Source organism: Cololabis saira, chromosome 13 (assembly GCF_033807715.1).
Source record: "Cololabis saira isolate AMF1-May2022 chromosome 13, fColSai1.1, whole genome shotgun sequence".
NCBI classification, from domain to species: domain Eukaryota; kingdom Metazoa; phylum Chordata; class Actinopteri; order Beloniformes; family Belonidae; genus Cololabis; species Cololabis saira.
In genome coordinates this window covers 15,887,786-15,915,555 of record NC_084599.1, presented here as the reverse complement: position 1 = coordinate 15,915,555, position 27,770 = coordinate 15,887,786, and the positions used below count along the sequence as shown (strand labels likewise).

Below are 27,770 nucleotides of genomic sequence, written 5' to 3'. Positions count from 1 at the left end.
TTCAACATGTTTATCTCATTGTAGTTTATCTGTCTTGTCCCTATGTGCAGTGTGTGCCAGAGTGTCGTTATGTGTGTCCTCAGGTGAAACGAGTGGTGGTTTACTTGGGCAGAGATAAGACTATGCAACTCCTGGAGGAATTGATGTGTGAGCTTGAGTTGACTGATCCTGTCAGCTCAGCTGTTACTCACATGGACAACCCCCCTTATTACCGCATCACCTCCAGTTACAAGATCCCATCAGTCACCTCAGGTTATTGCGCAGGAGGAATGCACTAGTGCATTACTTAGGTCATTGTTCCAATTATAAATTATGTGTTTCCAGTATACCGATGGTGTATTTCATTTTTGTCCTTTTTAGGAACAACTTCCAGTAGCAATACCATGGTACCAGGAAGCGATGGTCATCATGATGGCAAGATCAAAGACTCCAACATGGAAGACGGGTATAACTTTTGAATGTTGATTTTCAGTAACTGCTTTGTCGTAAAATTAAGTTAATTTGATGCAAACTTTTGAAATGTCTTAAAACAGAAAAGATGGATCGCATATCTTTTCATCAACTGTTTTTGAGTAAATAAACGAGGCTGCAAAGTGTCTTCAGGTGGTGGTATAATGCCCTTCTAACAAGCACCCAAAGTACCAGAACGTTCAAGCCATTTTTAGTCATGAAAAACATGACACAGTATAAATGCTTAACAAATGGGGGAAAATGCCATTTTAAGCACATAAAGACAATTCCAAATCACCCTCATCCATCAGGTTATTGTTTGAATGTGGCCTTGTATGGACACTCCCTGAGTAGATGGCAAAAGAGGTCAACTGTACAGAACTCTACAAAATCCTAAAACACAGTTGTATTGACAAGGAATTTGTATATTTATTGGCATTTACAGTATATTAAATAAGAAAAGCTTCATACTCGAAAATCCTCAGTGGCAAAGGCATGTCTATGTATGTCATAGTGTGCCAAAATGGCCAATTTGGGAAGTGGGTCAAATCATTCCTCTTCAGAAACTGCTCTGTTGCCTGTCGAATGGATTTCTAGAGCATTCAGGTTCTCCAATTCAGAATAAAACTATTGATGCCTGCCTTTGTCTTGTAGCAATGATCTTAATTAAAGATATACAAAGCTGAAATTAGGCAAAGTTGGATCATTGAATTTTGAGTTTTGGTCCAAATGAAACATTAAGTTCCTTGGGTTTATTTTGACGACAGTTTTAAAACACTGACAACTAAAAGTGTTTTTGGGGGCAGGGGCCTTTTTAGACTGTTTGTGTTGAGTGCGAGAAAAGAAAAAAAACAAGCCCTGCTACTATCTTTGTAAACAAAGCACGTCTGTTCCACAGTTACACACACTTGGATTTCCACTGTGGTCTGAACACCAACCTGAACCGCCAGCACCACCGTCTGGAATCTCGCTACAGCAGCAGCTCCGGAGGTTCTTATGAAGATGAGAAGAGTAGGCAGAAAATCATTGCTCCTCTTCACTCTGGGGCACATAATATTCCTTTCCAACCATTTCAGATTATTTCTGCTAATCTTCTCCGCTTTGCAGGCGATTCCATGCCACTTTATGCAAACTGGCGTTTGAAAGTGATGGATCAGAACCAGCCAGAGCCTCTTCCCTTCCCTCCAACGGGAGGCTGCTGGTCTCCACTAGTGGACTATTTACCAGAGACGAACACCCCTGCAGTTCCACTCCAAAGGTACATCAAATATTACCATTCTTCCTCAAAAAAAAAAAAAAAAAAGTTTTTTTTCTTGTAAGTCAAAACATATTTGCTGTGTTTTAGGTGTAACATCGCAGTTATCCTCCTGACTGATCTCATTGTGGACCATGGGGTCAAAGTAGAGTGGAGTGCCTACCTTCACCTCCTGCTACACGCTGTGTTTATAGGTAACGTCTTTCTCTTTGCACAATTTGGATTCCACCCAGTGGGAAAAAACAACAAATATTGCTTTTTTTCACCCACTGAGTACATTCAGAAGAGCTGTATTTATAAATGTACTTTACAATTTATAGACACAAGTCAGTTCCTTCACACCTCCTACATTTTTTTTTTTTTTTCTGGTTGTTTTTCCCCCACCAGGATTTGATCACCAGCACCCAGAGGTGTATGAGCACTGCAAACGCCTGCTTCTCCACCTGCTCGTTGTCCAGGGTACAAATAGCAGTGTTCAGTCTGTGGCTATGGTGCTGTTACGCAATAGAGACTACAATGATCCAAGGGTCCTGACTGTGAAGCCAGCAGCTCCGGAGTTGAACCTCACAGGTTGGTTCCTCTGTCAAACTCAGAATTTAAACAGTAATATTGTGAACTGGTTGTGGTTCCAAAGTTGTTCACTGTGTAGCGGCAATGGTCCTTTCCCATACAGACAGATTTTATAGACGTATGATACAAATTTGTTGACACCGTTTTGTTAGGGGGAATAAAAATTCACAAAATTCCCCACAAATATCTTATAAATGACTATAAACTCACAAGGTAATGGAATCCATCACTATTTCTTCCACTTGTATTACAAAGTAGACTTTTTTTCAACTTTGTATTCAACTGAATATTTTAAATTATAGATATAAATGGAAATGCATGAATAAAATGATGGTCCTCTTAATGTGATATTTTGTTGCACAACCTTAGTGAGACTTCTGCATCTGCCAATAGATACTTTGCTCCTCATAGCAAACTGCTCTAGGTGTTTGAGGTTAATCTCATGGGAACATGAAACTATTTGGACATTGTGTCATAGCCTTGGCCTTGCATATCTACAGTTTTCTTCTTTAAATCCTCTAACAACTCTCTGATTTCTTTGCTTTTACATCCTTTAAATGGGCACATTGTCTAATAATGTTAAAGACACACGATACAACTTAAGTTTAAAAATTGGTTTGAAACATGACAATAATGCAGTGATATATGATCATTTCCTCAAGTGCAAATACATATATCCATATGCTTAGACTTTTATGAAGTCTTTTTTTTTTATTCGTATTAGTTTAATGATCCACAAATGAGTCAATTGCTTTCAACCATTCACTTTTCTCAAGGATTGAAATAAGATGAACATTAAAATGTTGGTGTTAAAGTATTATGAAGAAATGCCAATGCGCTTTGTGGCTCACTGTGTCAATTGTTCCCACAGGAGCACAAGAGACTTTGCCAGATTTTCAGTCGTCACCTATGACCGACTCCGGCCTGAGCTCAAGCTCTACATCCTCCAGTATCAGTATCGGGGTTGGAGGTACTGCTCTATCCCACCTCTCACCTACACTTCTCACCGAGGAAGATGTCACTGCTGAACAGGATGAGAAGACCAAAGCTCTCATTGAGTTTATTACATCAAGGTGAGAAGATCCTGTTTTTATAAAAATTATATTTAGGAAAAAATGTAAATTACACTTCGATTTGTTCAACTACCTCCAGTCTTCTGGTAACTGACTTCTAAATCTGTGTCTCACGCTATTGGTACAAGTAGATAAAAACCAATAATCACGCTACATTTGTACCATTTTAATCATTATGTGCAATGATTTGCTTTCATGCTTCCTGCAGAGTCTGAAGTGAAAGAGCTGGGTATTTTTACTTGCATGGGTTTGATTTTTTGGGTTTGTTTTAATATTGCCTTGTGTGATGACATCTGTTATTCTTAAAATGTTGACTGGTTAATGTTCACACACTCTTATGTTCACTCCTGCCTTGTAGAAAGCGTGGTCCACTCTGGAATCACGAAGATGTGTCGCCCAAGAATCCCAACATTAAGAGTGCTGACCAGCTGAGTGTTTTTGTCAGACATGTGGTGACCGTTTTCAAGCATTACCAGACAGGTGTGAGAGTTATCCAGTTAATTTCTGCTTTAGTTGATAAAAATATTTTCCTGTGGTATTTACCTGCACATGCTTTGTGTATCCTTTTAGGTTTTCAACTGGATTCCCTGCTGAGTGAAGTAGCTCTACAAACGGCTCTGTCTTGCTCTTCTCGCCACTACGCTGGTCGCTCATTCCAGATTTTCAGAGCACTGAAACAACCTCTGACTCCAGCCACACTGTCTGACATTCTGTCTCGGCTGGTTGAGACTGTAGGTGACCCAGGAGAAGAGGCTCAGGTCAGAACAAACATTAAAAAAGAAAACATCACACCCGCTGCTCTGCAGAACTTCAATGTATTATTTTTAAAATAAATTACAGTAATAAGTAACTCCACTGGCTTTCAAATTCTTCAGACAAGGTAATATCTGATTTGGCTAGGTATGTCTCTCAGCTATCAAAGTCACTCATATTTACTCAATAGTTTTCAAATATTGCAAGACATGCTGTGAAAAAGGTGTGTCATGGCATAATGTCATGGCATAATGTAATGAGTCTTGATATTTAACATGGACAGGGCGAAAAACAGGGTTTCAGTCTCATTTTTGTCTTAGAAACAACAAATTGAGCTGAAATCATTAATGTTATTGGATTTTCTGAATGTTTTCTAATATAAATTTGGCAAATTTCTACAAAGTGCTAAATTTAGTTTATAAGTAAACAACTACATTTCAGTCCGCCCTAAACACTGTGGAGCCATTTTGGTCTTGGAGCATATTTATATTGGAATAAAAAACGTGATTTTTGAGGAAGTAAACTTCCTATTTGAATGTAGATATGCTGTTCTACTTTTATTTTTAACAACCTCAGTTCTGTTTTGTCTTGTTTTTCTCTCCTCATAGGGCTTTGTGATTGAGCTGCTCCTGACATTGGAGTCAGGCATTGACACATTAGCAGACACGGTCAAAAACTATGATCTCCTCACGGCTCTAGCGCAGTAAGTCCTCCCACTATTATTATTATTTTTTTGTTTTTTCCCCATGTCCTTACTTTGAACTAGTAAGATAATTCTGCATGCACTGCAAGGGTTATGAGAATCTATTGTGATTTTATTTACAGTACCTCATCCCGGGAGCACTTGTTTGGAACAAAGTTCACTGCAAACAGGAAGAGCACAGGCCAGCTCAACCTCAGCAGTGGTGGCCTCTTGCAGCATGTCCATACTCGCAGCAACTCTCTTCGTGCAAGTCTGATTGGTGAACGGAAAGTTGACAGACGTAGGAGTAACACCCTGGACATAGCAGACAGACTCGGCGGTAGCCATGGGAACCTGGCACGTACACGGAGTTTATCATCACTAGGTGGAGGAGGAAGTCCAGGGGGAGAGGCAGCCCCTCCTGTGGACCCCTCAAACCTCATGGCCACTGTCTTCTGGATCGCCACCTCTTTGCTTGAGTCAGACTATGAGTTTGAATACTTGCTGGCTCTGCGGCTCCTTAACAAACTGCTCGGTCAGCTGCCTCTGGACCGTGCAGACAGCAGAGAACGTCTGGAGAATGTACAGGCCAAGCTGAAGTGGTATAACTTCCCTGGTCTGCTACAGCTCTTCCTTAAAGGCTTCACCTCTGCTTCAACACAAGAGCTCACCATTCACCTGCTCAGCAAGCTCATCAGTGTTTCCAGACAGACGCTTATAGACCCCTCACAAGTAGCAGGTACGACCGACATCATCTATATGAAAATGGGAAAAAAAGAATGCGTAATAATCCTGTCAGTGGTGCATATACTCCAGAGCTTTGCTTATCTTTGTTAATTTATATATCTATATATGATGCTTTTATTGAGTTTCATTGAACTTCTGAGATCGGGCAGCATATCTTTTGCCCTCTTCGTTATGTATTCATTTTTCTTCTGCTGACATTTCTGCAGGTTTTCCTTTAAATATCCTGTGCCTCCTACCACACCTCATCCAGCACTTTGATAACCCGACTCCTTTCTGTAAAGAGACGGCTGATAAAATAGCTAAGGTGTGCGCAGAAGAGAAGACAGCCACACTGTCAAACCTGGCCCACATGATGAGCCTGTACAGCACACACAGCTATTCCCGCGACTGCACCAACTGGATCAATGTGGTCTGCCGTTACCTCCATGATGCCTTTGCTGAAAGAACCTTGAACCTGGTCACTTACTTGGCTGAGGTATACAAAATGAACATCAAACTTCTTTAAATGGGTCACACATTTTAACAAATCAATATTGACAGTGAGTGTGTGCATCTTTGTCACTCAGCTGCTGGAGAAGGGCCTTCCCGGCATGCAGCAGTCCCTGCTGCAGATCATGTACAGCCTTCTGAGTCATATTGACCTCTCAGCGGCTCCAGTAAAACAGTTCAACCTCGAAATAATGAAGATCATTGGAAAATATGTTCAGGTAAGCCACGCTTTTAGTTGTATTTAGTTACTTACTTCACAAATTAATAGGTACATTAAATATAATAATTCATATTATCTCTAATTGTTAATGTGTTACATTGCTATCTTGCAAATCAGGTCTCTGCAATTGTTGACATAATTATTGCAAATATTTCACCCATTTGCAGGCATATGTTTGAATATGGTGTATTTTTTGTAGAAAACCACATATATTTCTAGACAGCCAGTGTGCATGAATACTGGGATCGCATAAATAGCACCACAAGTGACAAAGACAGGATAACATGTCATTTGGGGTCAGTGTATAGACTTCTTTGCTGCAGCTCTGGATTATTCTGAAAGCCTTTCATGCAATCTGAACCAAGGCAATTCACATCAAACAGCTGGGGCAAAGTTACTGTTCAGCAAATTCAGTACTGGTTCACTATCAGCGTTGCTTCTTCACATTAAGCTTTGTATATATGTCTATAAATGGAATGTCAGTGCATGACTTTCAACATGCACCAACCTCCTTTATATCTGCTTTCATGCTACATGATTTCAAGTCTGCTCACCAAGCTTACTCACTGACTGGTTGGAGGTAAATGGATGACCAGCCAGCAGTTGCCCATCAGCATGCCATCGTTATATATGAACAGCTCAAAAGCCCTATTTACACCTGGTGTTGAAATTTGTCCTTATGATCAGATCACGAGTGGACAGCCTTAAGTAAATGTACCCAGGATGCATTTAACGACACAATGAGATAGCCTTGCACCGATGCAACGTTTTCCTCTGAATTAATGAGCTGTATGCCTTACCATGTGCAGAAACTAAAGACATTAGGCTCAACTTAAGCATTTCTTTCCAAACTAGGCAATATTTCCTAAGACAGAATGTGACAAAATAGTATGTTGTAAATATAATTCATATTTATTTGTTAAAAAATGTAAACATATTTGTAACAAAAAAATCATTCTTCTTCCTACTGTTGGGGTGATTGCCCTGCTCTCCCCTCGAACCCGCCCACGTCACACATCCATTTCTTTACTGATGTGGGATATCTGTAGTGTGTGGATCATAAATGATGGAAAAAAAGTATTTTTTTTTTCTGTGAATGAACTGAGCCAAAACTGAAACGATCCATTCACTTCACAGTTAATTTGTGCTCAGTTGTGAACAAGACCGTGAGCAGAGACTGTGCAGTACTGAACAAATGTTATTGAAAAACAATTAAAAACCACCGTTCATCTCCAATATTCAGCAAGGAAACTTTTATCATATCAATAGTTTTAAGAGGAAACCAGGGTCATGAGCCAAATCACGACCCATTCAGCCGTGCTTCAGTTCAGTGAGTTTGATATGCAGTCAGAGTTCAATCAGGTACTAAACAATTTAATGAACAAATCTTTTGAACAAATAGTTTTTACTTAACTGGTTTTAGTGATTCTGTACATTGAACAGTGCTCATGACCAATACTCAGCACAAGCAGCATGAGGGAAGCAAGTAAGTAAACACTGAGAAATAATACAAAAATAACAGGAGTTAATATAAAACTGAATCCACCACATCTGTAACAAATATTAACAGCAGTTGTAAGCTAAGCAAGCCTTTCCTAAACAAGGTTAATAAGAAAAGCCATAAAATAAACAAGAACGATGCTCACTTATAAAACCGTTCTTCGAGCTTGACACCAGCATTACTTCACTTAAGCCCCACTTGGCTGCTCAAAAAAGTGAGTCCAGAAATGGGGGACCAGGACAGCCTCAGTTAAGCTCTGGAAGTGACGATGGGAAAGTACCTGGCCTGGCTCTGCATCAATAGGCTCACCTAACAACTAGCACGCCAGATATCCGGGGGAATCGAGCATCTTCCTGTTTGAACTGCAGCCAGTGAATGAGCAGGCCTTGGACTGAAGACACTTCAAAGATGGAAAACCCATTAAACATTTGACAAAACCTACCAGAGATCATGCAGACTAGGTGGCATCGTACACTGTGTCTGCTGGAATGGTTTGGCCTTCAGAAGGAAAATATTTCTTTGCACATTTAGAAATCCCCTCGGTGAAGATGGGGGTGTGGAAAAAATATTGATACAGTGATATATTGAAATATTTTGTCACCTTATTAAAATATTGATTTGTCATATTCTAAAATCTATTTATTAGGAAAAACATATTCCACATTTTAGTGTGTATAACAATTACCTTCTTTTAAATATTCTGTGTTCAGTGACACATTTGGCTACAAATTTCAGTGTCTATCTTCTTTATTTTGCACTTTATTTTCTCCATTTTCACCTCACTGTGTTGTAGCACTTACGATATATGTTTGCAAAGGCTTTTTTAAATTTTTTTGTTCACTTGAGCTACAAAGCACCTATGCAATGCAGTTAAATGAACCAGAGCAGTTGTTTAAAAACAAACGTTTGACTTAGTTTGTCCTCTGATCAGTATCCTCCAGTGTACAGGCAACTCGTGACTTAACAAGGTATTTTGGGATGCATATCATATCGTGAAGTTCTTGCCAATACATACCCCTAAACTTCACAGCCAGTTATTTTCCTGTGCAATATTATTCATTTTTTCCCCCTCTAATAATAATTCTCAGAGCCCACACTGGAAAGAGGCCCAAAACATTCTGAAGTTGGTCGTGTCTCGGTCAGCCAGCCTCGTTGTGCCGGACGATGTGCAGCGCTCCTATAGTACAGAATCTTGCAGCTCTCCTGAAATTGCCTTCACACGCATATTCAACAACTCTTCCAAGGAGCTTCCGGGCAAGACTCTGGACTTTCATTTTGACATCTCAGAGGTCAGAGATCCCACACTTTCTCATAAATATGATGTCTCAATGTTTTCATGTGACGTGTATATTTTGAATATTAATGCTAACTTACATGGACCTGCAGACACCAATAATAGGACACAAATATGGTGATCAGCGTACTGCAGCTGGCCGAAATGGAAAGCCACAGGTGATTGCTGTAACAAGGAGTACATCCTCCACATCGTCTGGCTCCAACTCCAACGGTCTGGTGCAAGTTAGCTGGAAGAGGCCTCAACTCTCTCAGGTACCCACTCTGGATATAAAAACATCCAACATTAACTAGTCAGAGGTTACGATGAGGCATCACTCATTCAAGAAGAGGCTTCATTATGTACCTGTGATTTCCATGTTTATAGTTTGGATCTGATATATGGTTAAATTACAACCGCATAAACAGCTTACATGTACAGCAACTTGATAGGTCTCACCACAACCAGTAGCACAGCTGCTTTTTTCTTATCTTTTGACCTAATCCTAACATGTTGTGGTTGAAATCATTTAGCATTACAATTGGTAATTTACGTTTTTTTCAAAGTAAGCCATACATTTGAAAATGTATTTTGTCGCCCAGTCAATCAAAAGCAACAACACACCAAGTAAACTGTGACAAGTGATTACATAACTAAAAATTATTTAATTCTTTTCATCACTGTGACGTGTGTATATATGGCTTTTAAGTCTGTCAGGGTGCAGGTATTTTTCATGTTATGTGTTTTTGTTGCAGAGAAGAACCAGAGAGAGGCTGATGAATGTCCTGTCTTTATGTGGTCCGGAATCTGGCATTCCCAAAAATCCATCTGTAAGACTCCTCTCCTACTCTAAGGCCTCAGACAAGGTCTCTGCACGTTCACTGTTATGAGTCCAGCTGCTGTAACGGTTGTGTTTGTTTTGGGTGGCTCCATTTTCATTGGAATACTTTTAGGTCGTTAAACAATGAATATATTCCGTCTGACAAAGTCCTTGTTGCCTTCCAGGTGATATTCTCATCCAATGAGGACCTGGACTCTTCGGACCAGCAGACGAGTCTTATTCCCACCGTGGAGGAGGTGGTCAGGGAGGAGGAGTCTCTGGGAGAAGATACAGGCAGTGAGCAGCAGTTTGGTGTCTTTAAGGACTTTGACTTCTTAGATGTGGAGTTGGAGGATGCTGAGGTGAGAACTTGCCGTGAAATGTTCAGATGATAAGATAATAAAATTAAGGAAATTTGAGTGGAAAATACTATTCTAATCATTTTTAAAAGAGTGGTTTCAGTTTGTGTAGAGAGCCACGGGCTGTGCAGATGTGTTTTTTCTTTTATTTTCTCAGGAACTGGTTTGTTTAGTCAGGATTCTTTCTCCTGGGCTATATTTTAATTAGTTTTGTGGCAGATAAGCAACATTGTGTTCTGTCCAACTTTTGTATCATTTGTTCTCAGTTGTAGTACAAAAAAATGATCATAATGTAACTGTCTTAAGGCTACTAACATTCATATTCCTTCTCCTCTCTTGCCACAAGGAGCTGCAGGTAAGTGTGGGGACCTGAAAACTAATTAGAATTGGCTTTTTTTTTTCCCTTAAGCACCCCGCTGTCTCCTTGTGTTATCAAATTCAGTGCTGTGCTCATTTTTAATTTCAAATCGTTGCTCCTGTTTTTGTGAACCTTTTACTTTTCTAGTTTTAGAACTTTGCATGATTTCCCATCCCAAAATGTGTAGAAAAGACATTTCACCCTCAGCACATTAAAGTTTATCCTTATTTACACTTGATTATATTTTATTTGTGATTTTGATGGGGTTCCTTTGGTTATGATCAGTTGTGGAATGTCGTGTTCATCTTGTAGTTTGTTTGCTCCTTTTGTTTTATCCGTCCCTACCTTTTGTGCACAATATCTCATTGTTGTGTGCTTGACTGTCCTGCAGGGGGAGAGCATGGACAACTTCAACTGGGGGGTACGGCGTCGCTCACTGGAGAGCATGGACAAAGGGGACACGCCGTCTTTGCAGGAGTGCCAGTACGCAGGCAGCACGCCAAGCCTTAATCTCACCAACCACGAGGACACAGATGAATCATCTGAGGAGGAGGTACTGAGCGCTAGCCAGATTCTCACCCGCTCTGGCCTTGTAAGTCTCACTCTGATCAGGGTCCCCCACCCACCCAACCTGCCATGCTCCTCGCACAGCCCGCTGGCATGGTGTGCGTGTGTCTGTGTGCGCGCATACTGAGCCAGACCCGCTGCCTGCTTCTTTGCTGGTGGTAGATGGCCCCTGCGCTTTCAACCCAGTCCCTTTAACCACTTGTAGATTTAGACATTTGTATAGTTGGTAAGTACAGTAGGAAATGTTATACAATTCACAACCCCAAATCAGAAAAAGGTGTGAAACTATGGAAAATATAAAAACAAAAAAGAGAGAGCTACTTAAGACATTTTCCATTGAGGACAGTTTGAAGCCCACTTCACTTATTTCACTTATGATTCAGCTTTTGGATTTGTTGCTGCTCTTTTCTCCCAATAGTGATTTGAAATACTGAATACGTCTGAGTGCAGTAAACCTCTAATATTTGATGGTCCATCCCAGATGCCTTGCCAGATGTTGATGCCATTTCTGGATAGGTTTAACTTGAGCACAGTACATTTTTTAGTGGCATTTACGGATGTAGCTCTATATTGTAGTGCCTGATAAACATAATCCAGTTCCCTTGTGGTTTTATCAGCCTTTGATTGATGATGATTGTTGATGCAGTGCAGTCTGAGGGATCACAGATCGTGGTTTCTGTCGTAGCCTAAAGCTGAGCTTTTCATGGATACTCTGTGCTAAATTTACAATCACTTGATGGTATCACCTGTCTGGAAGTTGTTGTTGTTGTTCCTCTTTAAACCAGACTTTTAAACATTTTAAACTCAATTGATATCCATATCCTTAATTCATTTCCCTTCAGGGATTATTAAAGTATTTTTCAATTTGAATAAACTGTCCCTGTCTTTGCTATACAATATTGAATGTTTATAAACAAATTAAACTAATGTGATTATTCAAAACATAAAATATCTTGGATTTAGGAAGGAAAAAAAATCAAATATTTGAAATAAATTTTAAGAATTTCCTTTTTTTTTCATACTATCTCAGCTTTTTCTGGTTTTGGGTTGACTCAAATTCCAAATACCTCGAGAAGAATGAGTGGTTAATTATATTTTTATTGAGAAGACGTAAAGACAAATACTAAATGGAATTCCTTAAATGTACTTCAAGTATGCAATAAGTCCAGCGTTCCAGTCCAGCATGTTTCTTTGCATTTTCTAACAGCTCAGCAGCTTTTTCTAACTCCTCTTTGTTTTTTTTGCTTTTTTCTTTTTCCCTTTGCAAACTTGAATCAGTGAGAACATTTCCGAATAGAAATGCTTTACCTCTGTTTTATGGGGATATTTCTGTCTTTCCTCTTCTGCTTTACTCGATTTTGGTAGTGTACGGTGAGAGAATGAGCTTCTGCTTTTAGGGACATGTTAGTCATCTAGTATTGTACAAAATGGAGATATTGGCATGTGACTTTCCCTGATTTACTGAAATGTCACCTTTTATTTCAATATAATTAATATAGGCTGTAATGGCATGATTTTACCACTTGCCTGTTGCAGTTTTAAGGTATAGGATCAATGGAATTGATACTAAATTGACTAAACCTGCTCTGCTTTGTATAGAAACATGGCTCATGTTGTGTTATCAAGTTTTCCAAAGATTTAATCTGGCCGTATGTTTGTTTCTTGCATTACATATACTACATAGATGTGGCTGCATTACTAAGTTTTGTAACTACTTATGGAAATGTACATCAAAAGATAACAAGATTGATTGGCTGATTGATTCTAAACTATTGATCAGCCATCATATGATCAATAGTAACTGTATGAATTCCAAAAAACGCAGTGAATCAGAATCAAAGGTGTATCCCAAGTGAGCTCATAATGGTACATAGTTTTGAAAAAGTTGTATATGACATAATTACTTCTAGAAATGTTCCTAAATTACTTTTCTAAAGGAGCTTAATTCAGTCTATGTTCAGATATGGTTTGATGTGGTATTACCTTTTTCTTGAAGATTTACATAATGATTTTTTTATTTTGTTTAATCACCAAAAAGGTTGAACTGCTGTCTCGTTTCTGTTCCGCAGCTGAACAGCGACTCGGCCACAGATGACACTGCATCCAATCATGTGGACTCTTTACAGCAGTCTCAAGAATCGTCCAGCAGTGCCATTACTGAGGAGGCCACTGTCCTGCCCGCTCTGCCCTCTCTGCCCTCCCTCCCCCGGCTGGATAGCCCCAATTTGGAGATGGCCCACTCAGACAGCACCTGCAGCCAGCTGCCTGAGGTGCGATCAGTTGGGAGCGGCAATAAACTGTGGAGCTCGGGTGCCTTTTAGCATGCCTTCTCCTTCTTTCTATTCAGCTTTAATCTGCTTTCGCTCTGCTTCTTGGTTGATCCGTTTTTAGACAGATGATCAGCTATTTTAAGGGAGATTTGGAATGGGGTTAAAGTGTTGGTCTTATAACTGTATGCCTGCTGTCAGGTAAAGACATAATTTGCTGCTTAAACTGCATCTGACCCCCTTCTAAGACTTTCTGGTTGCTTTGCACTAGGTGTGGGTTCTGAAGCCTGGATCCTTAGCTTGTGTGTCTGTGTGTTTGTGTGGTGGGGCTTTATTATGTGATTTGGGAAGAGATCAAAACAAAAGCTCACCTCAGGTCAGCTGTTACTGCTCACCCCAATAACACGGCAACTCACCATTCCAACTAAATTCTCCATTTAAACACTTGTGAAAGTGACCACCGCTCCTTTATCTTCAGCAGGCAAACGTGAGTATGAGTGCTTTACCAGTGGTCTGTTGACTTTAAAGTGAAGCTAATTCAAAACCAGTGGTGCCCTAGACAATTTGTTTTCATTTTTTTTTTTAACATATTAACAACCCATAGTTGGTCTTCTGCTACTGTATGTACTGCTACTAACTTTTATCACTTTTACTAACAAATGAATATTTTGTGTTCTTGGATTTGTATGTGCATGCACAGTGGGATAATTTCACCTTTGACTACAGGGAACAGGTACCGGTTACCCTTTAATGACTGTGCTTTAGATCTAAATGTGACTGCAGAAGAACCCCATCTCGGCAAAGATCTCAATGTCATCCCAAGGACTTCTACCGCATCATTGGCTCAGCTCTTAGTATAATGAGCCCTAGATAAAACCATCAATAGTCTTACTCATTCCCTCCAGGACGGCTGAGATCACGTCTAAAAGCTTTCCATAAGATAGATGCTTTCTCTGCTATGTGTTGGCTGCCTGCCACACTTAACTTCCATAATGTATTAGACTCCGATAAACTGAACAAAGCCCCGCAGGAGGACTTTGGTTTTATTTATTTGTGTGTGTGTATATATATATATATATAGATAGATTTTTTTTTATTATTTAAAAAAATTCCAGATCATGTCATCTTTCAGCATGACAATGAAGTCATGCTGCTAAAACATGAACCTCTGTATGTCTATAGCCCATGTTTAACACTTGAATCTAGCGTGTCCCCAGTCCTTTTCACATCAACTGACATGGGGGAGGGGGTCGAGCTGGCCCCCGCCAATAACTCGCCTCTGAAGGTACACTTCATCACGGCTCAGGCCTAATGTAAGAAAAACTCACACAGGATGTCGGAGTTGTTTGAGATTAGTAGATGAGGAGATGAGGATACCCGCACGCTCCTCCTCCTCAGACCCGTGGAGATCATAAATCTGCATGTTAGAAGACCATAAGATGCAACTGGCTACTAAAACAACAGACTGCGGCTTTGGTAAAAACAAAATTCGAGTCATTAACAAACTGAAGGGCCACCGAAAGAAGTTTGCGGTCAATGAATACGACAAAAGAGAGAGAGGGAGATTGCTGGTCATATAATAAAAATATGATAAATAAATAAAGCCATTTGAAAGATCAAGTTAAAAAAAACAGAACACAATTTTATTAAGACTGGTTTAACTTGTAGTACTTTTTTTTACCAACAGGATAAATCCAGCTTGAAGGAGTTGTAGTAATATTTGAATGTCAGGTTGAAAAACAACAAGAAAACAAAAAAGAATAAAAATAAATGAATAAAAGTTAATATAGTCGAAGCTAATATGATTAAAAAAGGTCCCCCTCTGAAGTGACCTGTCGCGCTGTGCCTGAACGGGCCCTTCTACTCTGTGTTGCAGGATGCTGTAAGCGTGACGGCAGCAGACGAGCTGAGCAGCAGTGTTAGTGAGGACACGGGGTTTTGCAGTGCCCCCCCTCTTCCCTCTGACCCCCCAGAGCTGTGTGACCTCACGGACTCACAGGACCCTCAGAACCTCCAGGAGACACAGGACCCTCCCCAGGACCTGGATCCAGCCCCCCCTCCTCCGCCGGCCATTGATACACCACCAGGGTCCCTTTGTGATGAAGTACTCCAGACGGTGATACCTCTGTGTCTGCCTGTCCCACCTGAAACTAAGCCGGACCCAGATCCAGATCCAGACAGCATATGTGGCTCTATGTGGGAAGAAGATGTGACTCAGGCCTTGAAGGAGCTGGATGAACGCTGTGAGGAAGAGGAGGCAGACTTCTCTGGCATGTCAAGGTAAATGGATCAACATTTTTATTCAAAATTGATCAAAATGTAATTCATGGAATAGAAAAACTGCTTAGTGTGTTTCACTTTCATGCTTACTTATCAGTTTTTATAAATCACTCATTAATATCATTGGAATTTAAAACTGGGCAAAAAGAAATGTAAAACTAATTCATGACATGTTTTCATTTTGGTATTAGTTAATCTGTTTTGAAACAGGTAGACCAAATCTACATACAGAATGAAATATTGTATTAGTGATGGCAGCTATAGGATTCTTACATTATACAGTGATTTGAAGAGAAAGAATACTCTGCTTTGTTTTAATTCAAAGGTTTGAGGTCACTGGAAATAATATTTAATGTAATCCTTACCAGGTCATAATTAGGTAAATACAACATCAGATGAAAAACACATGACAACATGATACCATGTTGTCAGTATTTAAGAAAACTAAGCCAAAAATGACGAAGGGTGCAGCAAACTTCCCCCCGTCCAGTGACTGACCCGGCAGGATCCACTGGTTTAAACTACCACTCCGTACTACATGGTGGTGCTAGTGCACCTCTTTCACTGCTTGCCAACTGCCAATAGCTAAAAGGCAAAGATGAAAGCAAAGCAAAAAAAAGGGGGTGGGTGGGTGAGCAAATTAACATTGAAGGAGCTGAGATGGTTGCCATGTTTCTGTTTACTTTTTGCATACATTGCAGTTGTGAAGGTGAATGAGAAGAGATCATTTATACTTGAAGATGACATTAAGTTCATACATGGAAGCTGGTTCTTCGAGGTTTTGATATCAAATAAAAATGATTGTAACAGGACAAATTGAGACGGTAGTGATGTCATGTTTAAGAGCACAACGCACATTAATTAATTTTCATTTCAATTACAGAGTTGAGAATTTGTTAATTTTTTTCGTTTTGAAGAAATTTGATCCTTTTGTCAAGTTAAGCTGTGTGTGTGTGTGTGTGTGTGTGTGTGTGTGTGTGTGTGTGTGTGTGTGTGTGTGTGTGTGTGTGTGTGTGTGTGTGTGTGTGTGTGTGTGTGTGTGTGTGTGTGTGTGTGTGTGTGTGTGTGAGATATAAAAATGTATGATGTGGTACGATGGGATACATCTTACTTGGCAATGTTTCCTTGAACGGTGACAGTGGCTCAGTGCAGCTTGGCTTTAGTCCACCGCAGTCCGACATCAAGGTGGGCCAGTTCTGGCTAGAGGACAGTTGCAAGATGATAGATGTAAACTACACTGAAGCCATATGAAGGGGTTGCTGAAAGAGTCTGAGGTGGTTACTGGGATTCAGTTGAAGCGTTTTTACATAGCTGTGATAGGCCCACACATGAATCAGTAGTGAGTCTGTGGGTGGCTTTGAATCTCTGTGATTGTCTGAAAACTGCTGGACATTAACCAGTTAAACAGATCTCTCCCACTCATAAGTGAGAGACTCAGTCCATGTTTGATGCATGTGGGAGCAAGCCTTTTGTGCAGAAGTGTGTTTGTGTGGCTTTGTAAGTGTGTAGATGCTTGGCTTGCACAGAGCACTCTGCAGTCCTGTGTGGGATGAGAGTGCAGTGCGCTGGTGCTGCTAGCAGTTGCAGCACAGTCGTGCTGCAGACAAGCGGAGAGAGTCGGGGGAAGAAAATCAGTAGTTGGGATGAGGACGAGGACAGAGACTGTGTCTGCTGCAACACTTGGCAGCGCTGGCTTTAGATACTTGTATTCTGTGTGTTTCTTCAAGCTGTTTGGTCCTACTGGCCTGTAAGTATCACCATGCATGTCTATACGTGTGTGTGTGTGTGTGTGTGTGTGTGTGTGTGTGATAGAGAGAGACATGCTTGCATGTTGCTAAAATGCTAGTTGCGTATGTACTTTTGAGACCACTGCTGTGGATTTGAGCTCTGTGTGTCGCAGCTGGAGTTGCTACGAGAGAGGTAGAAATTCAGCTGCGTTGTTTACTTGCAGCAAGTGATGACGTACGTGTGTTTACATTTGTCCTTCAGTGCTGGAGTGCAGAACATGCTGGATTGTTGCTCATTGGCTCCTGTGTTTTGTTTCAGTCAAGATGAAGGTGACGCAGACTGCTTCCCAGAAATTCAGGCCTCTCCACCCCCTTCACCCTTCCTCTCTGCCATTCTGGCAGCATTTCAGCCTGTTGCCTACGACAATGAGGAAGATGCTTGGCGTTGCCATGTCAACCAGATGTTGTCAGACACTGATGGGTCCTCTGCTGTTTACACATTTCATGTATTCTCCCGGCTTTTTGAGGTAAATGCATTCAAGTTATATTTATCTGTGCACATTCTGAAAGATGCTTTTTATTCATTCTTTGTATTTCTCATCTTTGTTTATAGAGTATTCAGAGGAAATTTGGCTCAATTACACATTCTTCTGTTCGCTTTCTTGGAGAACGGCTCCAACGAATGGGTAATCAGTTCCTTAGCTCCCTGGAAGTCATGACGTCTTGCTCACAATGCCCTACTGTGTTGCTGGATGCAGAGACGGTGAGGCTTTTATGCATGGCCATTTTAATCAAACTCAAACAAGGCTGCTGCAATGTAACCTTTTGTTTTAATGAGTAGTATTGCACTCTATGCATATTACTGAGAATGTGCATCCTACTTAAATATTATTGCATATGGTGCTCTGTCTATGAATTGCATTTTGTTGTGGCTTAATGTGTATGTTGTCCTGCTCTGCTGTTGTAGCTGGTTTCTTGTGGACTGTTGGAGACTCTGAAATTTAGTGTACTGGAGTTGCAGGAGCACCTGGATACTTACAATGCAAAAAAAGAAGCAGCTGAGCTTGTAAGTCACCACAATCCTCCATATCTGCCTCTCCATTTCTTTTTTTAACCTTTACCTTTAGGACATGCTACCTCACATACCCACATCCCCCGATTCATAAGAGTACCACAACTGTAATTCAATGACTGTATCAGGATGTGAGTTTGAGTGAATGTCTCAAAGGAACTGCTTTATAATCGCTTCTCAACTTAACACAGATTATTTTAGACAATGCATGTAAAATGCCTGGATGCAGTGACTCTTTAAAAGGTGGGGTAAAGACGAAGACAAACAGCTGATGCTGTGCAAGATAAGCACGATCGTCAGGAGAGCAGCCATTGAATCAGTGTTGGGTATGAGTAGATTTTGCTGCCGTTACTGTCTGCATCACTAGCAACAATCCCTGCTGGGGGGATAAAAATAACCCTCAGCACTCCTAAATCACTTACAGAAGGCCAGGCAGGAGAAGCTAAGAGGGGTGGGAGAAGCAAAGAAGGGGGAGGGGAAGAAATAAAAATGAGATTGCAGATGGTTCTGGGATGCAGGGGCGCTAATTGAATGAGATGGCAATGTTCCCTGAAGGACTAGATACTATCCCATGCTCTGGAACAGGCCTTTCTTTAATTTGCTAAGTATAACACTGTTATTAAATCTGCTCCTTGACCAACCCTGAATAAACAAACAAATGTCAAGTCTCTTTTGATGGGCTTCCTCTCTGTTTCCTTCCTGTCTTACTTATCCTTGTTCTCAACCCTTTAGTGGCTGGAGAACTGCAGGAAAACCTTCGGGGACAAAGACAGCAGCCAAAGACCAAATACTCATGCACAGGTAGGAATAAATGCTCACATTATATCCTCGAAATGCATTTTTCAGGCCTCCTATTTTTGCGTCAACTCACAGAAATAACTAGTTTACACAGCTCTTGAAGAAGCTGGTTACATTTAGCTAATGAATTTGTTTTCTGTTGTGACAACCAAACTTTCAAAGCCACAGTTTTTGAACGTTAGCCCACTCTCGCTGTCCTCCGGAAGTTGCCTTTTGTTTCATATTGAGACTTGTCCCTCTCAACAGTACACTGGGATGTGCTTGTGGTACTTTTTAGGTTACTTAACCCAAGAGCTTCTCATTTGCATATTAAACAACACGTACTGTGGCGGCAGATGTCACACTGCCTCGTTTACATGCTGTCGCCGTTCTTGTTCCTCAAATCCAGTTACAGCACACTCTCTGTCTGCCCACTGACATCACATGGCACGGAGCTGTGCATCCTGCTTCTGATAAACAGTCACGAAGCTCATTTACTTTCCTTTAACAGTCCAATAAGACATAAACAATAAAAAGCCCGAAGGGTGTGTTTTTTAGCTGACTTTAAGGTACCATGCTGTTAGTTGGTTGTTTTTTTTACTTTTAAGGCAGACTTGCACATCAGCTCCTTTCAACTATCTGATCAAGGATCACTTTCTTTTCTTTTCACACCCACAGAAATGTTGTCTGAGGATCAAACTAACGTTTTTTTTTTAGTCTCAAGAGAAACACATCCAGTCTTTCACTACTCTCCTTCCTCTCCGTGTAGTCTCTACTGTATCGTTTCTCTCTCTCTGTACATGCTGTTATTCAGTCTTCCGGTGTAAAGGTTTCTGTTATTGCTGAAACGAGCACACGTATTTCAAGCCTTCCCTGACCTATATGTAGGGAAGAAAATAAAGCACTGCGCCTTGCCCATCAGGTCACTGTGTCTCAGCTGTCATGTTAAAGCTCACTAATTCTTGGTCTTTCTCTCCTTTTGTTTTGTTGTTGTTTTGTGTGTATGTATGTGCGTGACCTGCTCACCTTCTTGCTTAGCAAATGGAAAATCTAGCAGTAAGTGGTTCTCATATTCTGGATATTAACAATGATGACACCCGGGCAAAACACAGACCATCTCATCCGTCTGCACATACCTACGATGTTGACATCTACATACTGTACTCCCGCCCACCTCCATGTCTTATCTTATTTCTGCTTGGATATGTTTTTTCTTTATGCGTTTCATGTAACCCAATTCAACTTCCTCATCTACCCAATCACCCACTTGTTGTTCTGTTTCGCAGTACGTGCTTTTTTTTCTGTTGACTGGATAACCAGCATTTCCACCCGTTTGTGTGGCATACCGGATCTGTGTGTAGATATGTAAAGTTTGCTCTCCAGTGTAACACTGATGTTGAAATCAGAGGTGTCTGTAGGAAAGGATGTTAACAAGCTCATGTTTTTGCATTTAATTTTGCATGTTCATTGTTTCTTTCCCATATCTGTTCAAATTATTCTTCCTTCCATGTTCTCCTGAGTTAGCATTGTAACTTTGTAGCTCTTTTCAATCATTCATCTAGTTAGCTACACCTGCTCATTATAGCCCACAGGCTGCATCACACCGGGTGGTGACGTACAGTTTTCCAGCTGAGATTTCATGACTCATTCTAGTTGTAGTTCACTCACCTCTCACTCCATGGCATAAAAATGATGGTACTCTGCTCTAGCCCTCGCTAAACCTTTATCTACTTCCATATCTCTAACTCAGGATACCCATCTCTCTAATCATAAGATCATCACAATTTAAATGCAGGCTTTACTTTTATGTTGGTGTTTGACTTTTTTTTTTCTTTCTTCCCTGTCTCTGCAGGAACTGGAGTTGTGTCGTAGACTCTACAAGTTGCACTTTCAGCTGCTGCTGCTGTTCCAGGCTTACTGTAAACTCATCAGTCGGGTGGACACCATCAAGAGAGAGGCAGAGGTGGGAATAACATTTAATGAGCTGAAAAACTGGCCAGATGTGTGTACACATGTTTGTTTGTCTGGATAACCCTTGAAAAGGTTTCAGAGCATATCTCTGTACAACTACAGGGTAGCTCACATTAGCTACCAGGGAACACGGGGAGAACATGCAAACTTGCCAACCCCACCCAGGGTGTGGGTGCTGAAGTCATGGGGGAACTTACCACGCACTCAGCGCCCACAATTCCCCGGCGGGGTTTGGATCCAGGACCTTCTTGCTGTGAGACGGCTGCACTACCAGCTGGGCCACCGAGCCCACAGTACATTTTTAAAATGATACAAATGTAATGTAGGTGCACGCTTTAAGCTGTAATGTACCGCATGCAATCAAAGTGGCCACATCTGGCTTGCTGCACTGTCTCCAGCGTTTACCACGAGGGGCTGGTCCCAACAGTAATTCAACGGTCAGAGGTGAAGACTGCCGACCAAATGCTGCTGTAGTTAAGTGTTTCGTGAACATAGAGTGGATGTGACTTACCAAAGAGCTCTAGTTTTGCCTCATCAGTCCAAATAATACTCTGTCAGCATGTAATTTAGCAAATTTGCTTGATATTTTTCTTTTAGTAATGCATTCCTCCTCGAGTCTTTTTCTGTGGAGATCCTTGATGTTCGAAAGGCATATAGTTGTATGATCAGTGACAAACCTTGACCTTGGAGTTCAGCATGAATAACTTTAAATGTTTTCCTTGGTTCTTTGTCTACTGTCCATCTATCAAATCTGATCAACCTTGGATTGCATTTCTCCTTATCTATCTATCTAGGATGTTGGCTGCAGTCCCAAGGATCTCATATGTCATAATATTTGAAACCGTAGTCACAGGAACATGAAACTGGTTGGAGGTGGTCTCGTAGCCTTTACCTTCAATATGCTTAATTAAAACGTTCTTTCAAGGCTCTTCAGACATCTCTGCTTTACTTATTCTGCTCAATGTTCACTGTGGTGCACACGATGATGCTAAACTGCACAATAGCAAGTTTAATCTCTTTAAATCAGCTGAATGGTTTGATAAGAAAAATTGTAAGACATCTGTGATATTTATTACACAAACATCTTGACACATAAGCAACACAGATTAGGCAGAGGTAACATGAATAATCATTACTATGTCTTATTACTGTTGATCCTTGTCTGGGTTGCATGTTTATTGATGTTTAATCAGATTGTGGTACTTGATAAAAATAGATAATTGCCCATGTAGATGGATTTGGGTCTGCTAATTCAACTAATATTTGCTTAAGATGTGTTCTGCTGACCTATCGGATATATTTCTTACATATCTAATTGCATTATTTAATGCAACAATGATGGAATTAACTATGTTTTTATTTCCTTGTTTCTAAGGTTACCAACATGTCTGAAGAACTGGGCATCTTGGAGAGCTGCCTGAATGAGGCAGACACAGGAAATGATGGTCAGGAGGATGTGTGCATGTCAGACAATGCCCAGACCAACACAGAGACAGCCATCCAGTCCCTGATTGAAACTCTTAGAGCCAGAGATTTCAGGTCTGCCCTCACACAAGTCAAGATATTTAGGTAAGATGAGACACACTGGTTCTACTGCGCAGACAAACGATTCAAATTGACTGTTTCTGCTACATTTTTTGCAATACAGTTGGAGAACAATTCACTTAAATCCATCTCAAACAAGCTTTCCTGTTTCTCATTATGACACTTACCCACGTCGTTTCCAGTTGAAAGAAAACCATTGAAGCCATTTTTATCAAATCAGGATAAATCCGTCTTAGGCATGGCTGTGAATAATCTTAAACTTACTTTAATGAACTCTAGTGGCTTTTCTTTTTTGAGATCTTAACTTTTCTTTTTCTCACAGACTTGAACGTTTAAAGTTGGCTGATTGGTGTTTTATTGAAACTTCTATACAAACTCTGCAGATGTAAAACAAAGCATCTGATGCACAAAACCAGAAATGTAATTCTCCAAACAAGACATTTAGAAGAATGTTAAAACACTTCTAGATATGTTTTTTATGATGATTTACTGATCAAAAGTTCTCCTTCCAGTTACTCATCCAGATTTGTGTTTTTATCTCCATCTCCAGGTCTTTGTGGCCTAATGACATTTTTGGCAACGAGACAGATAATGCAGTTCAGACCCTTCTGCACATCTACTTCCGTCACCAGACACTGGGCCAGACGGGCTGCTTGGCCGTGGTGGGCCCCAGCAGGGACCTGACTCAAGCAAGCACCCGCCTCATGGAGCTCAACCTGCAGATCCGCGAGGCTCTGAGTCGGGCGCAGGCCGGCCAGCCCCACACCACCATGCTCAGCACTGGACTGTGAGCTGCTGCTGCTGGACAGAACCCCCCCCCACTTTACAGACACCTCACATCAGCTGTGGAGAGGGGGTAGACAAGAGAGACTCAACCTATAAAGGGCTAAAGGATGCGTGGGAATAATTGCGATTAATAATATACTATTATGTGTATGAATGCTTAAAGCTAACATCTTTTTCAAGACTAAGCCAACTTACAAAATTCTGTTGCAATAAGTCCTGTGGTGGTGTGTTGAAAACATGAACGAACACAGTGGTATGCTCCTACTTTTTTTTTTTGTTTAGTTTTTTGCCTGATGGGACCTGAAGGTCCCGTCACGATGAGCGGTCGCCTCCGCGCTTGGGAGCTGAAGCATGCACGGCAGTCCAGAGGAGGCCTGTTTGAGAACACACCATCAGGATTCATAAACTTGGAAAACCCTTGTTCAGAAGTTTTCAGACGCATGCTTGAAATAGAAAAGCACTGCAAGAATATTTTTTGAGAAATGTATTTTTTATTAGAGCTAACATACTAGGTTGTAAATGTTAGGATATTTAACATGTAACCCTGTGGGAAACCTTTGCCTTTGGGAAATGTAAAGAGAAATGTTTATTGATCTGCTCTGAGAGGAGAGTCCCTTCAAAAGGTCTTCATGCAGAACTCTTTAACCAAATAAGTAGATGCCTTTAGAGACTCTTGACTGTGTGATATGTATTGGAAGTTCTGGTGTACACATACAAGTACAGGCTGGTGACATAACTTATTTTACTGTATATATTTTAGAAAATGTATAGTGTAAAACCAGTATTTTTCCCCTTTTGTGTAATGCACTGTTTATCCAAAATAGGATGTATAAAGCTAATTTAATGAGGAAGCCAGGACCAGATTTGAGTTATTTGATTCCACTTGTCATTCATGGTTATGGCGAGGCTAGTAATGCACGAGTCCAGACATCCTCTACATGTCTTTGGCACATGTTAATGTATTCATTCCTCAGTTATTTTCCAAAACCATTTACAGGGAAATATGCATTATACCAGCTTTCTCTGGAAAATAAAGGCTTCCCTGCAGAAGTGGGGATCTGAAGTTGCACTGTCAACCTGTTCAGCATGGATGTACCAGGCCTGGGACTTGCAGGAAGCAAGACCAAAAATCACATTTGTGCACAACCCACTCTAAGCCCTCGGAGCAGATGCTGGTCACATGCTTCTCACTCTAATGCCAGTTTGTCCAGTAAAGAGATGCTGCACTATAGAATGCAAGGTAGCCATTTATTACATTGTAAAGCATGTTCAGCTTAAATTCAACAAAATACACAAAACACCAAAAAAGTGAACTTGTTTCAAAGTGCCAATACACCACAAGTTATGATGGGGCTGAAGATGCCCCCAAAACTTGTGCAGATGAGTTTGATGAGCCTCAGATGATATACTTGAAGCTGAAGGTGCTGTCACAGGAAAGCCTCTTGCCTTTGCATCGGCCACACAGGTCCTGTCTGTGGGGCCGCTTGGGATCCACGTGTCGTTGAGTTATGGCGCAGGAACAGCGCGCTTTGTTGCAAGTCTGGGGGAAAAGAATAGAACCGTGAGTGCTCAAATGTTAAGTGTCCACTGCAAGGACAGAAAAGGGCTTACATGGCATGTGATGTCTTCAACGCGATAGGGGTTGAAGTCCTTCTGGCATTTTCTACAGAACTGTTTGAAGTAGACCTGGAACAGATCATAAATGTTACAGGGGAAGGCAGCATCACAGTAGGAAAAAAAAAAAACCCCAGGAGGGTTTATCTGGCAGTTGGCAAGAACCCCAAATATTTTCATCCCTGTTAGTCAGAAAATAAAATGGCTCACCTTGTTTGTGCCCTGAACGCACCACACATAGGCACTTTCCCATCGCAGGTTGCAAGTTCTGCAGTGATAATATCCGTACTTCTGTTCCAGGAACTGATGGGAAGAAAAAAAAAAATAAAAATTTGAATCATCAAACCCTCTGCAGGATTGGACCACATTTCTGGTTAAAAAAAAAACATTTAAAAGCTTCAGGTGAAAAACTGGGGAATAAATGGTGTTCAATTAGTAGCCTATTACACGTTTTGTAGCTTTCAAAGTAAACAAGTAATGCCTGAGCCTTAACGCGGAAACCAAAATAAAGCTTGCGTCCAATCAAACGCATCCTCCCAGGTGCGCGTGGACTCACCTGGAAGCGCACGCGCGCCTTGCCCTTGGCCTCCTCCGGCTGCAACTGCGCCTGCGCGGCCGCGTCCATCACCTGAGTCGCCTCCTCCGTCACCTCGGGCTTCAGCTTGGACCGGGCTTTCTTGCTCCGGTCGGAGGTCTTCGTGCTCGTCCCGTCCTCGCCGGCCGGGTCCTCCCCCTCCGACCTCCCGTCGCTGTCCCCCGCCTTCTCCCCCGGCGGCTCTGCGGGCTTCGGCGAGTCGGAGGAGACTTTCTGGTCTATGGAGGTAGATTTGTGTCTTAATTATTCAATAAAAAAAAAAAAAATTGCTTCAATCAAATATATTTTCAAATAAAAAAGTCACTTCAATCAAAAAAATGTTCAATCAAAGATAGTGTTTGAATGCAAAAAAATATTTGAGACTCAAAAATGCATTTGAACACTGTTTTTCTTTGATTGGAAATGTTTTCTTTGATAGAAGTGAAGTTTTTGATTGAAGTAGTGTTTGGGCCATATTTGTTTCTTTATCATTTAATCAAAAAAGTTGCTTCAAAAAGACATTTTCAATAAAAAAAAAAAAGAAAATCACTTCAATTTAAAAAAAAAACTTATCAAAGAAAACTTTTTCAAGCAAAGAAAGTGTTTGAATGCAAAAAAGAAATGCATTTAAAATATTTTTCCATTTTAAGTGATTTTTTTTTGATTGAAGTAGAAATTTGTTTCTTTATCATTTAATCAAAAGTAGATTCAAAAATAAATTTTCAATAAAAAAAAAACTTATCAAAGGAAACTTTTTCAAGCAAAGAAAGTGTTTGAATGAAAAAAAAAACTGCATTTGAACAGGTTTTTTGGGGGGATTTTAAATATTTTTCCATTTTAAATGATTTTTTTTTTTTTTTTTTTGTTGATTGAAGTGAAAAAAGGTTTGAAGTCTTTTTTTTTTGATTGAATCATTTTGACACAAACATCCCCCAGTGGGCGGATGCTTCCCCATGGGTCAGCCCATAGACAGACACGTTACCTCCATACTGCTCCTGGTTGTTGTTTTCATCCACGAAGAAGGAGGTGATGCTCCGGTAGGTGACGGGCGAGTACACGGCCAGGGTGCGCGGGTAGCGCACCCCGCCGGGCGGGGCCGGCTCCGGCCGCCTCCTGCGCGGGGTCTTCGGCCCCTGCAGGAGCCGCGGCCCCAGCGAGCACTGCACCCAGGCGTCCCTCTTGGGGTTGACCTGCACCGCCACGTCCTTGGTGTTGGCCCTGCGGAGCCGCGGGGTGAGCTTGGGGTTGATCTGGGACAGGATGGACTTCAGCTGCGCTCGCTGCTGGTTGTTGAACGCGTCGGAATTGTCTCCGTAGTGGGAGAGGTAACTCTTGTATTTCCACCCCGGGTCTCTGGGCCGGGGGTATCTGCCCATGAAGGGGTTGTAAGATGAGTAGAAGTAGTTGTCGACTGGCTCCTCGCCGTAAGTTGCCATGTTATTCGTCCAACCCAGATTGCTGGTCCGAACTGTTTAAATACCCCATCACCTGAGCGCCATCAGGCCTGATGGGCGTCAGGTGCGCGCAGGGGCGTCAATTGGGTATGGCAAGGTATGGCAGCCGCCACAGCTATTATTCTATTACTTAATACACATAGAATAACTACAAATGCAAATCAGAACAACATGATCGATTTCACTAGTTATTATACACTGCAAAAGCTCATCTTAACAAGAATATTTGTCTTATTTCTAGTTAAAATGTCAAATTTTTAGTCAAAAATTTTTTAATTACATTTAAAACAAGAGTCATCACCAGAAAAATAACTTGTTATTTGACCATTTTCACCTTTTTCAAGTAGATTTTCACTTAAAATAAGTGGAAAAATCTGCCAGTGGAACAAGATTTTTTTGCTTGTAATGAGAAGATAAATCTTGTTCCACTGGCAGATTTTTCTACTTATTTCAAGTGAAAATTTACTTGAAACAGGTGAAAATGGTCAAAAAAGTTATTTTTCTGGTGATGACTCTTGTTTTAAATGTAATGAGATTTTTTTTTAACTAAAAATGAGACATTCTAACTAGAAATAAGACAAATATT

At 40.9% G+C, this 27,770-nt stretch overlaps 2 protein-coding genes across 11 annotated transcripts in view; one reads left to right on the top strand and one right to left on the bottom strand.

Moving 5' to 3' along the window:
* fryl (furry homolog, like) overlaps nucleotides 1-24,602 on the top strand; it is a 75,318-nt gene extending 50,716 nt beyond the window's left edge. For 4 of the 10 annotated variants that reach the window (XM_061737967.1, XM_061737968.1, XM_061737966.1 and 1 more), the window contains 28 exons: nucleotides 84-252; nucleotides 361-445; nucleotides 1,349-1,461; nucleotides 1,558-1,708; nucleotides 1,796-1,899; nucleotides 2,093-2,275; nucleotides 3,147-3,348; nucleotides 3,707-3,828; nucleotides 3,919-4,106; nucleotides 4,710-4,804; nucleotides 4,927-5,522; nucleotides 5,737-6,005; nucleotides 6,097-6,237; nucleotides 8,829-9,029; nucleotides 9,127-9,288; nucleotides 9,769-9,843; nucleotides 10,019-10,195; nucleotides 10,942-11,142; nucleotides 13,187-13,387; nucleotides 15,261-15,664; nucleotides 17,711-17,918; nucleotides 18,005-18,154; nucleotides 18,359-18,457; nucleotides 19,196-19,264; nucleotides 20,279-20,296; nucleotides 21,093-21,203; nucleotides 22,587-22,780; nucleotides 23,307-24,601. In XM_061737967.1, coding sequence (XP_061593951.1) covers nucleotides 84-252; nucleotides 361-445; nucleotides 1,349-1,461; nucleotides 1,558-1,708; nucleotides 1,796-1,899; nucleotides 2,093-2,275; nucleotides 3,147-3,348; nucleotides 3,707-3,828; nucleotides 3,919-4,106; nucleotides 4,710-4,804; nucleotides 4,927-5,522; nucleotides 5,737-6,005; nucleotides 6,097-6,237; nucleotides 8,829-9,029; nucleotides 9,127-9,288; nucleotides 9,769-9,843; nucleotides 10,019-10,195; nucleotides 10,942-11,142; nucleotides 13,187-13,387; nucleotides 15,261-15,664; nucleotides 17,711-17,918; nucleotides 18,005-18,154; nucleotides 18,359-18,457; nucleotides 19,196-19,264; nucleotides 20,279-20,296; nucleotides 21,093-21,203; nucleotides 22,587-22,780; nucleotides 23,307-23,547 — 4,929 coding nt within the window. In that variant the 3' untranslated portion in view covers nucleotides 23,548-24,601. Of the gene's footprint in view, nucleotides 1-83; nucleotides 253-360; nucleotides 446-1,348; nucleotides 1,462-1,557; nucleotides 1,709-1,795; nucleotides 1,900-2,092; nucleotides 2,276-3,146; nucleotides 3,349-3,706; nucleotides 3,829-3,918; nucleotides 4,107-4,709; nucleotides 4,805-4,926; nucleotides 5,523-5,736; nucleotides 6,006-6,096; nucleotides 6,238-8,828; nucleotides 9,030-9,126; nucleotides 9,289-9,768; nucleotides 9,844-10,018; nucleotides 10,196-10,941; nucleotides 11,143-13,186; nucleotides 13,388-15,260; nucleotides 15,665-17,710; nucleotides 17,919-18,004; nucleotides 18,155-18,358; nucleotides 18,458-19,195; nucleotides 19,265-20,278; nucleotides 20,297-21,092; nucleotides 21,204-22,586; nucleotides 22,781-23,306 lie in introns of all 10 variants that reach the window. The other 6 variants (XM_061737960.1, XM_061737964.1, XM_061737963.1 and 3 more) reach the window with 4 other exon arrangements.
* A 192-nt stretch (nucleotides 24,603-24,794) lies between these two features.
* zar1 (zygote arrest 1) lies at nucleotides 24,795-27,307 on the bottom strand. Its single transcript, XM_061737970.1, has 5 exons — nucleotides 26,713-27,307; nucleotides 25,713-25,969; nucleotides 25,367-25,459; nucleotides 25,154-25,228; nucleotides 24,795-25,082 (listed from the first exon to the last, which is right to left on the bottom strand). Exons 1-5 carry the CDS (start codon nucleotides 27,164-27,166, stop codon nucleotides 24,939-24,941), a joined length of 1,023 nt encoding a protein of 340 aa, XP_061593954.1. The 5' UTR covers nucleotides 27,167-27,307; the 3' UTR covers nucleotides 24,795-24,938.
* Between the last annotated feature and the right edge of the window lie 463 nt (nucleotides 27,308-27,770).

What these genes read in the sequence shown, in the direction of transcription:
- zar1 (XM_061737970.1), bottom strand. Translation starts at nt 27,166, where the DNA reads ATGGCAACTTACGGCGAGGAGCCAGTCGACAACTACTTCTACTCATCT. An exon ending in GCGTTCAGGGCACAAACAAG is followed by an intron (nt 25,229 to 25,366) that starts GTGAGCCATTTT and finishes GATCTGTTCCAG; the next exon opens with GTCTACTTCAAACAGTTCTG. An exon ending in TTGAAGACATCACATGCCAT is followed by an intron (nt 25,083 to 25,153) that starts GTAAGCCCTTTT and finishes CTTTTCCCCCAG; the next exon opens with ACTTGCAACAAAGCGCGCTG.